Source organism: Hemitrygon akajei, chromosome 2 (assembly GCF_048418815.1).
Source record: "Hemitrygon akajei chromosome 2, sHemAka1.3, whole genome shotgun sequence".
Lineage (NCBI taxonomy): Eukaryota > Metazoa > Chordata > Chondrichthyes > Myliobatiformes > Dasyatidae > Hemitrygon > Hemitrygon akajei.
Genome location: NC_133125.1, coordinates 44334173 through 44348948, shown reverse-complemented (window position 1 = coordinate 44348948; position 14776 = coordinate 44334173). Strand labels below are relative to the sequence as shown.

Sequence of the window (14776 nt, the reverse complement as noted above, 5' to 3'; positions counted from 1 at the left end):
TGTTCTGAGACTGTGTCCTCTGATCTTAGACTCCACCAGCATTGGAAACCTCCTCTCCAGATCCATTCTATTGAGGCCTACGATGCCAGATTAAATTGGTGTAGGTTTAGGATGCAAGTTTCCAGTCTAAACGTTTTCTGCTCCTGAATCTGACTCGTGTAAGGCTACGTCCACACTACGCCGGATAAATCCGTAACCAAAGCTTTTTCTCTTCGTTTTTACCCTCTGTCCACACTACAACGGCGTTTTCATCCCCCAAAACTGGAGCTTTTCAGAAACGCTTTCCAGGGTGGGTATTTTTGGAAACGCTGCTCCAGCAGATCAGTGTGGACGGGGTAACCGGAGACTTCTGAAAATGCTGGCAGACGGCAGCGTGCTATTTCATTGTTTTCTTGAACACAACCTAACAATTTCAGAACAGACGGCAAAGAGCCTGAAGCCAGAAGAGTTAGAAATGTATTCACCAAATACTTTGACCCATAACTTACTGAATAAATAAGTATACTCACTTTGCCCTGTTTTCTGTCCTTGCTCGTATGAAGGTGGTTTACCTATTTATGCAAGTACTTCTCTGACAATAGATGTGTAACAGCCTAATGTAACATTGTATGGAAATACAAGATAACACTGATGCAGACATGTTTTATACATTTAACAAGGAGCTTTATTAATGCTACAGAGTTCGTCAGTTTTTCAATGTTTGTCGTCAGCCAGGTCAATCTGTCCGTGAACTCCCTGTCGGTTGCCTCCGTATACTCCAATATTTTTTTAAACTTTTTTAAAAAAAAACTTCTTTTATTATTTTCTTTACTTTAAGTTCTCCTGCGCGAAAGCCAACAGCTGTCTGTCGTTTTAAGTTTTTCTAGTCTGTAACTACACAAACGGCGAGATTCAACACCAAACATGTCGCTTGTTTTCGGTAGATGTGTCCTGCGCATGTGCAGGAGGAGGAGATTCGCCGAAATCTCAGTTTCAATGTGGATAGAGATATTTTTAAAAAACGCTTATCATTTTTACTTGAAACTGGCGTTTTCAAAATTATCCGGTCTAGTGTGGATGTAGCCTAAGAGTCCAGCAGCAGCGTACAATTGTCCTCAGACTGTTGATGAGGTGAGAAGTTGTTCAGATTTCTGCATCTCTGGTAATTATGTGGACCTTCAGAATGGCTATTTTTAGCAATTGTGCTGGAAGAGGATGATAACGACAGCTAAGGTCAAGCCAGATTTGATCCCATCCTTGCCTGTTGTCCACTTGATTACCTAATAATTTGAAATGATCAGATATTAATCACATGAAAAGGACTCTTTATTTTTTGTTTTTGGGGTCTTTTGTAACATATTTAAAAGTCAAATAAAATTGAAGTACCTTGATTGTTTCGTTAATTTCCACATTTAATGTTCTTTGATAAAGGCAGCAAAATTACCATCAATCGAAGGTATAGAGCCTGGGATCACCTAACCATTGAAGATGTAAATTAGGATGACATTCCAGTGTTTCCAATTGTGAGCTATGGTCACACGTCATTGCAATAAGATGCAGATAAAGCAAAATAATATCCCACATTCAGAGAACTCTGGGATAGCAGTCTATTTTTCAAAAATTCCAGCTAACTTGACACGATTTCTGAAGTTAATGCAGCAAGTGCTCCTCCAGGCCCACATATAGTGGTTATTATTATAGAGTGATTTCCTGTTTATCTTTGTGGTTGGAGCGTAATTGTTTCATGTGCAGGGAAGAGATCTGTGATATCACTGCACCGCGGCAAGTTTCAATGATGCTTCTATAACCAGTTTTCAGGAAGTGGACCAGTTACATCATCACAAATTGAGCTCTGTAGCTAAAACATAATTACAGAGTGAGCACAGAGAATGTCAGAGTATATCCTTTCATGGTTGATGACAAATGACATTAAATATCAACTAAATGTTGAAAGAACTCAATTTTTGTATTCTGTAGTACCAAATAAAAGGTGGAATATACTGTAGTTTAATTGGTTTTGTGCTATATTCTTAGTTTCTGTTGAAGAATGCTTGTTTGAGAAAGTACACTTTGTACATTGGTGTGTATTTGAGGGAGAGTGATCAAAAGATGGTCGTCTCTAGCTGATGGATTCTTTTATTGATCAACCACTAGGCTTATGTGACGGAAGGGGTTAAATAGATGCGTAATATCATAACTGTGCATTGATGCTATTATTTTAAAGCTGATCCTACCATTTAAAATTTGTCAGAAATATCTAAGTTTGTTGACATCAAACTAGACGGTTCCAATAATGGCCACAGTGGTAGCTCGGAGTGGGGCGTTGGGATGGGGGCACGGAGGTGTGGATGTGATTGCATGTAAATGGAGTACAGGTCACATTAGTTTAACAATGCACAGAACAAATTGAATTAATTAGTAACTTCATTCAAAGGTTAAACAATATCTGGTGTTTGTACCAGTGATATTGAGAAGTGCTGAACTTGTTTTGATGCCACCCAGTAATGATCCTCAATTTTCCAAAAATAAATGCTAGTTACATTAAATCTGCCTGTGCCCCAGCTCATCTTCTATAAGCACTTAGACCAGTCCAAAGTGATTTGTAAATTGGACTATTTTATTTCTAAACCAGTTTAGTTCTTATGTTGGTATGGGAATAGATATTTGGAATGGATGCATAATAAAAATTGATGGCTGAATGCCCACTATCAGCTTTCACTGGATTTCTGTGTCCACTTTTGGTCAGCATAGATTCACTAAATTGATAAAGTGGTAGGTTAATTGGCCACTGTTAATTGTCTCTAGTATGTAGGTAGAATATTGGGTGGAGGGACTTGATAAAAATGTATTGAGAATAAAATGGGATCAATGGAGGATTAAAACAAGTGGGATATCGATGGCTGATCTGTGTTCAGTGTGGTGACTGGCCTGTTTGCATGTGTATGACTGTATGATTGTGGAGATAAGGATATTCTCTGTAAAATGATTGAATAAGGTTAGCTGATACTGATGGGATTTAATGAGGTGATCTCAAGATATCAACATCTGAACTGTATTGTAAAAGCTGAAGCTGTTTACCTAACTGGAGAGTTTGTCTAGGGACCAAGTCACAAGGGAAGAGTCAGTTATTTAGAACTGAGATGGGAAGGATTTCTTCATGCAGAGCTGTAAATTGTTGAAATTCTCTATCTCCTAGATCGGTGAAAGTGTAGTCATTGAATCTTTGTGGCTGAGATCAATAGATTTTAAAATACTAAGCGAAGTATAGAATAAGGGGAATATATGTAAAACGAGCTAGGAATTAGCACGTGGCTGATCGGTGTTATTTTTTTTATTATGTAATTGGTAATGAGAATTTATGAAAATTGTTATTTTGCCACTGTGTCATCACATTGTTTTCCATGTACCCCAAAACTCACCTTGGTAACTGAAATTTATGTCCCAATTAAGAATTTTAAACTATGTTTTTAAAGAGTGGTATATTCTACAATAGCATTAAATGTAGATATTCTACATATCTTGGATATTTGTTAATTTTTTAAAATCAAATACACAGAAGTAGTGATGGACAAAAGCATGGTAAAGTGGGAATGGAAAGGAAAATATATTTGTGCTGGCATCCCCTGTATCATTTCCAGTTCCCAGCTATTGAGGTTAGCTTTCATAAGGTTTCCACCTCTCATTGTATTCCGTAAAGAAATGGTAAATGAAGCAAAAACATGACTGGGGCAAGGAGTGGAAGATGTAGGAACAGAAGAGCGGTCAGTTTCCATGTGCAAGAGGGAGATCACGTTAGGAAGTGCTGTAACTTACCAACACAAAAGCAGCTTCTGATATTATTCAACTTCACATCTTTTCAATGTGTCTTTATCTCCATGATTATTGCCAATTCCTAGTTACATTGGAAACTCGCATGTGTTACTTTGTAGAAACGTAAGGTTCTCTCAGGTCATGCCTGGGACCACTGGTGGGGTGGGAGAGCACTGATGTAACTAAGGAAAGGTTTACATGAGTTTCTAATTTAAATTTAGACGTGAAAGTTTATACTGTATAAAGACATTGAGAAAATGTTTGACATTGAACTAAGAATTCAAGTATTTGCTCTGATCAAATTTTATTTACTTTTAAGGATTGGCACTGGCTTGTTTCCTTACCATCCACTACATGCTTGTGAGCCATCAAGCTCCCATATACACTAAAGCTATTTTCCATTGCTCTCATCTCCTTTTCCTGTCAGGGATGTATACAAGTGCCAATTTAAAGTGCTGCTACCATCTAGCATGTGCCATGTGGAAGGAAACCAGAGGTCCTAAGGGAAACCTGGGGCACAGGGAGATTATGTAAATACACAGAGACAGAATCCAATGTCAAGATCAAACTGGCTTCCTTGGAATTGTGACACACCATCGCCAATTGCTGGGGTATTGTAGCATGCTGAAGATTAAAGCATTTTAGTCAAGCTTTTGATAAAATTACTAAGTACATCAACAGGAAGCAAGCATACCCCTAATATTTTCTCATTGGAGATTATGACCATGCATAATAATTCACTTTGTATTTTTGTGTTTATAGTCTTTTACCTTGGGAAGGAAAAAAATTGTTCACTACACAGGAAGTGATCAGAAGAAACAGGCAAATGCAGCGGTCCTCATTGGGTCCTTTTCAGTAAGTGTTATGATTTCTCTAAAATGGATGAGAGACAATTTGTGGAATGCTTGTGTTAGATATTATGTGCTTTGCAAAATTAATTAAAATATGATAGTTGTATTCAGGCAATTAAAATAAGCACATTTTAAGGGTAATCGCTAATTCAAGCCAGTTATGCATATAACTGGTTGTTCTTATGTGAATGAGGGATGAATGCTAATAAGTGTTGAGTTTATGTGTTTTCCAATAGAAAGGAATAATTCTTCTGAAGAAGAATGGAGTGTTTGTAGAACTAGTCTCTGATTATAATCACAGAGGAAAAAAAACATTATTGCCAGCATTCAATGGAATAGTCTGCATTTTTACCTAACAAACTAATTCTTTATTTTCTGCATCATGTAATCCAAGATCTTGGCCTTGGGTGCTGAACTTTAGTAGGTTATTGAATGAGTACCAGTGGCATTTCTGAACAAACATGAGTTGTTTTGGTGTACTTGCTTAAATTACCCACATCTAAACTGTTAATTTTGTGATGACATTTACATCCTAGCATATTCTGTGATGTTATCCCAACACTAGTATAAATCTTTTAAAGATAAATTTTAAATTATTTTCACTTAATCAAAAATAAGATTAGAAGACCAGTGGCCAAGGGGTTTAAATGCCCATGATTGAGTTTTTAGCCTCGAGAGCTTGCTAAATCTTCCTGCTCCTTCATCCTCTTCCATCTAATGATTTTTATTTTCTGGGCTTTGAGTTCCAAATATAAGACCATAAGATATAGGAACAGAAGTAGGCCATTTGGCCCATCAAATCTGTTCTGCCATTCAATCTTGGGCTGATCCAATTCCTCCAGTCAGCCCCATTCCCCTGTCTTCTCCCCATACCCTTTGATACCCTGGCTAATCAAGAACCTATCTATCTCTGCCTTAAATACACCCAGTGACTTGGCCTCCACAGCCGCTTGTGGTAATAAATTCCACAGATTTACTACCCTCTGACTAAAGTAGTTTCCCCATATCTCTGTTCTAAATGGACATCTTTCAATCCTGAAGTCATGCCTTCTTGCCCTAGACTCCCCTACTATGGGAGATAACTTTGCCATATCTAATCTGTTCAGGCCTTTTAACATTCGGAATGTTTCTATGAGATCCCCCTTCATTCTCCTGAACTCCAGGGAATACAATCCAAGAGCTGCCAGATGTTCCTCATACAGTTAAAACCCTTTCATTCCTGGATTTTTTTTTTCCTGTAATCACTCTCATATAGAGATACTTTAGAGCTTTCAATGAACTACATGTGCTGTCTGAATTAGGACTTCTGGAGGGAAATATGATACTGAGGAATATGTAATGCTGTCATAATTCCAAACAATTTGTTTTCATTAAAGACCTTCATGGATATCTCCTAAAAGATATTCTTAGAATATAACAAGTAAACCATGAGAGAGCAGGTTGAGAACCAACATTGTATTTCTTTATCCCACTTGCACACCCTTGCAACCACCCATCTTCTCACTCCAAACTTCGAGCACGTTAGAGCTTGTGGTTTGAATTTCAATTGAAATCGTGCTCTGGAACGTTGTTGTCTATCGTTTCCAACAATGATGTCAAAATCTGTGCGAGAGGAGTTTTATAGTGAAAAAGCTGTTACACTGGGACAGTTCCACTCTGTCAGCCTCAAAAATCTTGGTCCAGTGGTACAAAAAAATCGTCATGACTGGAGACTTCCTGGGCTGCAGTGGATAGCCATGACACCTTGCTGTGTCCTTGCAGCACCACCTTCTTGGCCATTGGACCTTGTTGCTGATCTCACCTGTCCCATCCGCTGGAACTGGCTTTAAATGCTGGGCTACATTAATGGGCATGTTAAAAACAATGGCTGCATATTTTTCTGAAAAAGATGATAAGAGAAATAGAGACAGAAAAAAAATTAAAGATACATATGGCATGGAAAGGCATATTAATCAAACTTAATTATAGAAAGGAAATGGAACTGTTTGCTGCTTTGTTTAGCTGAGAGAGATTAAAAAGGGGCCTTTGCAATTTGTGTGGTCACAGTCTTCAATGAAAATATTGTTTCATTATTTAGCCACTCTGTTCATAATTTCTCATTTTGATAGAAAAACTAGCATAGTCAAAAAAGCCCAGCCTCTATGATAACAAAAGTACGCCCTTAATTCCTAATTTAGTAGTAACCCATTTAAATTTAGAACAGAGTCTATTGAAATAATTCTCTTTGCAATTAATGGCTTGAACTGACCCTCAAAGTTTTTACATATAATTTGGCTAAAATTGTATTTATTTACTTTATTTATTTAAACAATGGTGCCATGATGCCAGTGCTTTAGTCCACTAGAGCCAGGCCTGTAGTCAGGGGGAAATGGAAAATGATGGCTGAAGCTCCTGCTTTTAGTTTCCTTCTGCTCAACAAAGACCAGTACATGTTAGGATGACATGCTTAGAAACCACTATGCAGACTCTTTGAGTGCTGAAGGAAAGTCTGTATTTGCAATTGTCAAATAAACTAAGGCTTAGTCGATATTTAATACAAGACTTTTATATCCTTTTTCAGTAGCAATTTCCTCCATTACTTCTCCTTCCAAGTCTCGGACACTTGAGTGAAATGCTTTTTACTATCAAATTCTTTAGTGTTCTAAGTTGACTATGTTAAATTAGTTAATAATTCTTTATAATCCTATGTCATGTATAGGAATGTAAGTTACAATTTTTCCTTGTATTGCATGTAAAAATTTGACAGCTTTTCTCTTGATTCCTCAACTGTCTCTCTTAGCTGAGTTTAAATAACGTGCAATGAGCCATTTATAACTATTGAGCTTTAGTGCCTGAGATGGGCAGGGAAAATATTAAAGGCAGACAGTTTGGTTCTTATCTAAATTTTCAATGTAAACCCCGAGTCCCATTCTAATTTCTCTGCTGGCATTTGTGTTGAGTTCATCTAATTTGGCATGGAACACCAAAATTATTCCAAGACCCTTTTTGTTCTCTATTGTCTAACACCATTCTATTGTACATAATTATAATATCCATACATATACATGTCTGATGGTGGGTGGGGAGATTGGAGTGTGGTTGGAATCCTGTCCTGAGATGAATATTTATATTTGATGTTGATTTTGTGAAGCATTTGAAGAAAACTTGTGAATTTGCAACCAGTAGTGTTCTTGGGGATTTTCATTTCGTTAATTTGTTGTCTTAGAAAGCAAGAACAAAATGGAACTAATGAAGGACCCAAGGCTGCTGACTGAAAGGAATTTGTACGTTCTCCCCGTGACCATGTGGGTTTCCTCTGGGTGCTCCAGTTTCCTCCCACATTCCAAAGATGAACCAGTTGGTAGATTAATTAGCCATTGTAAATTGTCCCGTGATTAGGCGAGGATTAAATTGGGGGAATGCTGGACGGCACGGCTCAAAGGGCTGGAAGACCTACTCCGCACTGAATGTCAATAAATACATAAGCAAACAAAGTTTAGAATAGCATTGTTGAAAGACATTGTTAATGAGATACCCAAATGTTCAGAGTAGCCATTGTTAAACACTATTTATTTAAAGAAATTAATTGCAAACTTCATTTTTATTTATGAAAATTTTGGAAAGTTATTGCGTTATTGCTGTACCACTTACATGGAAGAGGTCTGTATTTGTTTGATACCAAATGTGAATGGTTCTTATGGTGAGGTTAGGATCAAAGCCTGGTTATGGTGACCCTGTGCTGATTGTGGAGTCAGGACCATTAAAGCCAAAACAAATAAAACATCCCAAACACAACCAATCATTCTACTGAAAAGCAGAACATTTTTAATTGAAATGGATCAATGCAGAATGTTGTTAGAACTAGATGGAAAAAGTGACCACAGCAATTTTCTAGCTGCCGAATCTGCATTCTTCTGAGGGCATTCAATAATGATAGTTTTAATGTAGGTTATAGCCCGTGTCCAGGACTAGTTAGTTTCAGAGTCTGGACAATTTAATTTTACTTGCTGGCAGCTTGAAAAATCAACAATAAATTTATCTATTTAAAAAATTATAAAATACTGTGATTGATGGAATATAGATTTGAAAGAATTATATTTAAAGTGTATGAAATGGATTAAACTTAGACATAGGAAATGGGATGAACTGAATACTAAATGAAATAGAAGAGCAAAGTTGGCACATAATCAGACAAGAGAAATAGAGAGGAATATTGGAATGGTGCTTTTTGTTTCATCATTGTAAAATGAGGTACCAAAAGCTTAAAAAGTTGAGAATTTGCAGGGATAATTATATGACAAAGTTAAGCAGAACAGGTTATATGAAGGCAAGATAGAACATGGGGATCTGATTTATGGTTGGAATGACAGGCCATTATTCCCTCAATGTAGGAAATGGAAAATAAGTTTCCTGTTATTTGGCAGCCTTTACAGTAACAATGGCGTGAAGACTGAGATTAAAAGCATGTTACGGTGCTTTAAATTTTAATGAATAAAATGTCATTTAACACGAGGACTTCTTGAAAATCTATCTACCTTAGTCTTGAGTATGTTTAGTAACCAAGAGTCCCTAGCTGACTGGGGTATAGAATTGCAGCAAAATTCTTCTGTCTTGATTTTATCCCTTACAACATTTTGACCTCCTCACAATTTATTTTCTACAGTTTTGAAAATTATTTTAAATTATTAAATCATTTGCCTTAGTAATTTGCACAATATTTTCATTGAATGCATTTTTGAAATTCAAGTTCACTATGTTCATTGGCTATCCTTTATCCATTCTAACTCGTCAGATAATTTGCTAAACATAAATCCATTTAGATAAAGCTGCAGCATGATAAAACCTCATCAATGTGCCCCATTGTCATGCATAACAATATATCTGCACAGATGCAGCAACAGGCTAATTAACCCATATATCCCTCCCCCCTTTTTTTAATATAGAAATGTCAGATTGACATTTTTATGATCAACTGGAACCTTTCCAGAATCTGGGAATTTAGGAAGGTAACAGCCAATAAATTGACTATCTTTGCAGATACGTTTTTTTGAATCCCAGGATGCAGACCCAGGGGATTCGACAGCCCTTAATCATATTGGTTTCCTGGAAACCTTTGCTCTAGTAATCATGATTTTAAGTTTCTTATTCTCATTTGCTTCTTGTTTATATACTACTTTCTGTGTCAATTTATGCCAGGCATACACAAAATATGCCATTTCTTTATTCCTCATATATCACCATGCCTCACTTTCTGAGTCAACACTATTTTTCTTTCTGTTTTTCTCTGTAGCTTTCTCTATCTGTTATTACAGTTCGTGCTAGTTTATGCTGGTAACCCAGTTATACAACTTTATGGCTCTGTCTTCAAAGGTACATTTAATGTCAGAGAAATGTATACAGTACAATATACATACTGAAATGCTCTTTCTTCACAAGCAATCACGAAAACAGAGGAGTGCCCCCAAAGAAAGAATGACAATTAAATGTTAGAACCCCAAGTCCCCCCAGCTCTTCTCCTGCGCAGAAGTGGCTACAAGCAACAATCCCCCTCCCTTACCAGTTTTTTTAAAAAAAGCCTTGGCACCCGTCACCAAGCACTCAAGCATGAATGAGCAAGGCAACAGCAAAGACACAGACTGTCAGTATTCCAAAGACTACGTTGTTCACCCAGTATTCAAGTGTGTGTGTGTGTGTGTGTGTGTCTCCCTCTCCCCCTCTCCCTCTTCCTTCCTAATACGGGAGAAAGTGGAGTCTCCGTTTCACAGTGAGAGGGGAGACATAACAAACAACTCGCTGGCTTACGATGTTAAAAGTCCATTGCGTCACTTTTTCTGAGCCCTGTGCCCAAAGATCTCAGGTCTCTGAGCACACAGCCTTAGATCTTCCATCTCTCATGACACACCGGTCTTCTGCTCGGAAATCCCCCCCCCGAGAGAAACTTTTACCTTGAGGTTGCTAATTAATTCAGTTTAATTTATGTGACCAGATCTAAAATAGCCATTTGCAAGCTGGCTTGCCTGTATTGTTCTGGGGAAGTAGTTCAAATACATTCTTGTATTCATTTTTGGAGATGATATTTGCTGTCTCATTTGGCTAGTCTTTATGATGATTAAAGTCTGCCATTACTATTGCATTGCCTGCATTACTTCTCAGTTCTTGCTCTGTTCAGCAGAATAGCCTACTGTCAATAGATTGCTTCCAAATGTGTTTTCTCCTTATTGTTATTCCTTAATTCTACCCTAACTTATTTTACTTTATAAACCAAGCTCATTTCTTCCTGCTGTCTGACTGTTGTCATTTATTATTAAACCTGCTGCCCTTCTTTTTCATTCTGCCTGCTAACAATATTCTCAGATTTTACATTATGTAATTACTTCAGTTAGGTTTTTCCTGCAAAAAATAAACAATTGGTGTATTCCTTAACAATAACTTGGTTAGCACAGGCTCAGTAGTCAAAAGTGACTTGTTTTCATGCTGTATTTCTCTGTGACTCTCTAACTTTCGATTAAGCAAGTTATTTTATGCAGAAGGTTTCCATTCTTTTTCAATATTCCTATGTTTAACAGTAGAACATCGATAACCGCAGTTCCACCAAGTTAAACAGGATTTTTTTTTCCTGATTAGCATTTTGTGTCAGTTAAAATAGATGTTTTTCTTTGCAGAACTTTTTTTTCCCCTGCACTTACATGATTAAAATTCTAAATATCTGAAATAATCCTGGCATGTATTTTAATAACTTTAGCTAAAGTGACTAAACCTGTCATTGCTTTAAGGTTAGTTGTGGTTCTAATTCATCAGTGCTTTAAATTGACATATCGTTCTGCTTTATAGGCAGAAGCTAAACACTGTTTCTCCATTATATTGACAAGTCAATAACATTGTGGCAGCAGCCTTCCGTATGGTCTGATTTAATGTTGATTTTCTAGACAATTGAGGTGTATAAGTGATGCTACTTCGAAACTGTTAAGGAAGTTAAGCCTGAAGACAGAAGAAGAATTGAGGTAGAAATAGGTAATCTGGGTGGAAGGAGGAAGGTTATTTATTTGATTAACCCAAAATGAACAACTGGGAAAGGGGGTATGAGTGGAATAAAGTGCTGGAAACACCAAGATACTGCCAAAAGCTGTAACATTCATAGAGGTATTCTTCTGTATATTATGTTGGGTATGCCCTATCTGTAATGACACATTTCTGACAAAGCAGCTTTATTAATATCGTGGAATGGATATTGTAGGAGAAAACAAATAACAGTATTGCATAACTCTTCTGCTTATGTGTTTTCCCATACTAAAACAAATATGCTCTCAGAACCTTACTCTTCTAATGTGAGAGGTACTCAGTGACCTCAGGACGGAGGACTGCACTAAGGTGATATTCCATGAGAATAAAACACAAATAATATGCTACGAAGTGAATTATGAACAAAATATTGGAATCCAGAGACTCCAAAGTGGAATTTCACTTGGTGCATATTATTTTTAGTATGCCACTGGATTAGTCTCAATCAGGACTGCTGGACCATGATTAGATGGTGTTGACCTTGCAGACAAACTACCCTCTGGTGGGTCATTACTGTCGGCTTTAATTTTAGATGAGTAATGTTGCAGGTATAAAATGTAGCTATAAAATGTAGCTATAAAATGCAGAAGTCACAACTGTTTGAATGCTTTAGCCAATGGTGTGAATTAATATTTCTGGATCACTCTGTCATTAGAGACAACAGTAAGTTTGCTGTTGATAATTCATGGCTTGTGGTAGAACTGCTAAAATAAAGAAAGAAATCAATTAGATCATTGTGAGACAAGAGACCATTTTCACGGACTCCTACTCAACACTAGATTATTGTTTGCATTCATAGGATTCATATAGCAAAGTATTTTGTTATAATCTGCTGCCAGAGAGCTTGTGTTTTTCATTAGGGGATTGATTTTGTTTGAAGACCTGTATACTGATCATTTTCATATTTGTTCTGTTTTGTGTTCCTTTTGAAAAAGTCAGGTGCTTATGGGAATAACTGTCATTTGTGATTAAACACAGCAATTCCTAGTTGGAGCAAACTAGAATTTTGTCCTATATTTGTATAAGGAATGATTTAAACATTAATTAATGGAAAGTTTTGTATTCTAGCTCTTAACTGGCCCTTCAGGAATTTGAAAGACTTTGATTATAAAGTGTGCGTCAGAAGAATAAAAACACTTATGTACTCGTTTATTTTTAGCTTTCATCTAAGCCTTTATTTAGTTCGTGCATTTTACTCTGCAATCTATCTGCCTTTTATGGTAGGTATCATGATGGAATGGTTAGCAAATCACTCTGCAGTAGGAAATTAAATCACACTGCAAGAATGTTAAGCCTCCACTATCACAAACTTAATTCCAATTAAGATAGATTTACTTATGCTTTTTATTGACTTTATAATTGATCTGTGGTGAATGATACTAGACTGATCATATATTATGGAGCTTGAACATAATAGAACTTTTTTTAATTCATTACAGTCCACTTAGGAGAAGATTATTTCCATGGTCGTCTAATCATAGTGATCTTAAGCTAGTTTATAAATGTATTTAGCTGTTGTATATTCCGAAAGGGGTTTTCTTACAGATTTAATTTACATTCTGAAAAGAATGCTAATTTTAATTTACTTCAGAAGGCATAACCGAAGAATAGAAATTTATATGTGTGAATTTGACTTTGTAATTGAAATGTCACTAAAATTGCTGCAAACATATTTTGAAAATTTCATATGCTTAAACTTGTCTCCTTTAGGTAATCTACCTGAAGAAATCTCCAGAGGAAACCTACCGATTGTTGGTAGGAGGGAATAATGTATATCAATCCTTCAGGTAACTCTCTTTAATTCCCTTTTTGAGATGGATACTAAATAGTTTGCAGACCTGATCAGGAATCATCTAATAAATGTGCAAATAAAATATGTAATAGTATGAATTGCTACACTTCAGTAGCGACTATTACTTTGGCTCACTGCCATCAGAGGAGAGGTAAATTGTTGGTGCAGTTTCCTTTGGCTCACCAAGATTGGATACTTCTGTTACCAACCTTTTAATACGGGATTGGAAATCTGGGATTCGTCAGCAAAAACAAGAATAATACGGAGATCATCTTGCTGAACACTTGTGGACGAATGCTGTTTCAGAGCCATGTATCTATTTTCTGTCCATTGGAGCCATTTATATTCTGTCTGTATTGTAGTAGCACACAGTTATATTGCTAATTAGAATGCTTAGTTACACTCATTTGAATGCTAAGATCACTATACCACTAATTTCATTAATTTCTTATCACTATAAGATTGTTTGTCTTTGCTGGAATCATCACAAAGGATGTGCTGTGTATTTAATATTTCAAGGATATTTTAGTATAGTCTTGTATATATTGATTAAGAATTCTTGTTCATTTAAATTATTCATTATGGGTTATATGTTAATTGCATATGTCATCACACTACCACATGATACATGCGTGTTTCACGAAAAGTAAACTCAAAAGTTACACCTGTATTTTCAGACTCCTCGCATCTTCCTTTGAATTAGTTTAACATTTTGAAGTTACAAAACATAACATTGGTGACTGGTTATTTTTCAAACAAACCCGAGTTGGTGCAGACCCTTTAGAGCCAGTGAGACATTCCAAATAAAACAACAACAGCTTAGCCCAGCATGTGGAGGGACTGTGTTCAGAGAGAGAGAGAGAGACATGGTCAATTTTTTTAAGTCAGTAAATGGAAGAATTTTGGGGTTCATAAAGAGTGATAATAATCATTAAAAAATCTGAAATGGCTGGTTACATCAGAAAGATCGACAAACATTATTACACAAAGGGGTGATTGGCTCATGTATACTGAGCTATTGGAACAGTATTTTGAAGCAAGTGAAATAACCAGTGAGAAGCGAGCACCAATTTTGCTGAGTTTATTAGGTTTAAAGGCATACAGTTTGCTCAGAAGTTTAACTCTTTCAACCAAACCAGCCACAATTAGCTTTGCTGTTATCATGAAAGTAGTGCAGGAACATTTAGAATTCAAACCATTGTTGATTGCAGAATGCTTTAGAGTTCATAAGCAGAATGAAAAGGAAGGGATGCCCTATTTCAGTGTACGTGGCTGAATTGAAGGGATTGTCTGAGCATTGTCAGTT

General features: G+C 36.5%; 1 protein-coding gene across 4 annotated transcripts in view; it reads left to right on the top strand.

The window, feature by feature from the left end:
• The window catches only part of LOC140741349 (dual specificity protein phosphatase CDC14A-like), an 89465-nt gene that overhangs the window by 24374 nt on the left and 50315 nt on the right, over positions 1 to 14776 (top strand). For all 4 annotated transcript variants that reach the window (XR_012102054.1, XM_073071478.1, XM_073071486.1 and 1 more), the window contains exons 4-5: positions 4552 to 4644; positions 13389 to 13465. Coding sequence is in view for 3 of the 4 variants with exons in the window: in XM_073071478.1 (XP_072927579.1) it covers positions 4552 to 4644; positions 13389 to 13465 (170 nt within the window). In the remaining variant the exon portion in view is untranslated. The remainder of the gene's footprint in view (positions 1 to 4551; positions 4645 to 13388; positions 13466 to 14776) is intronic.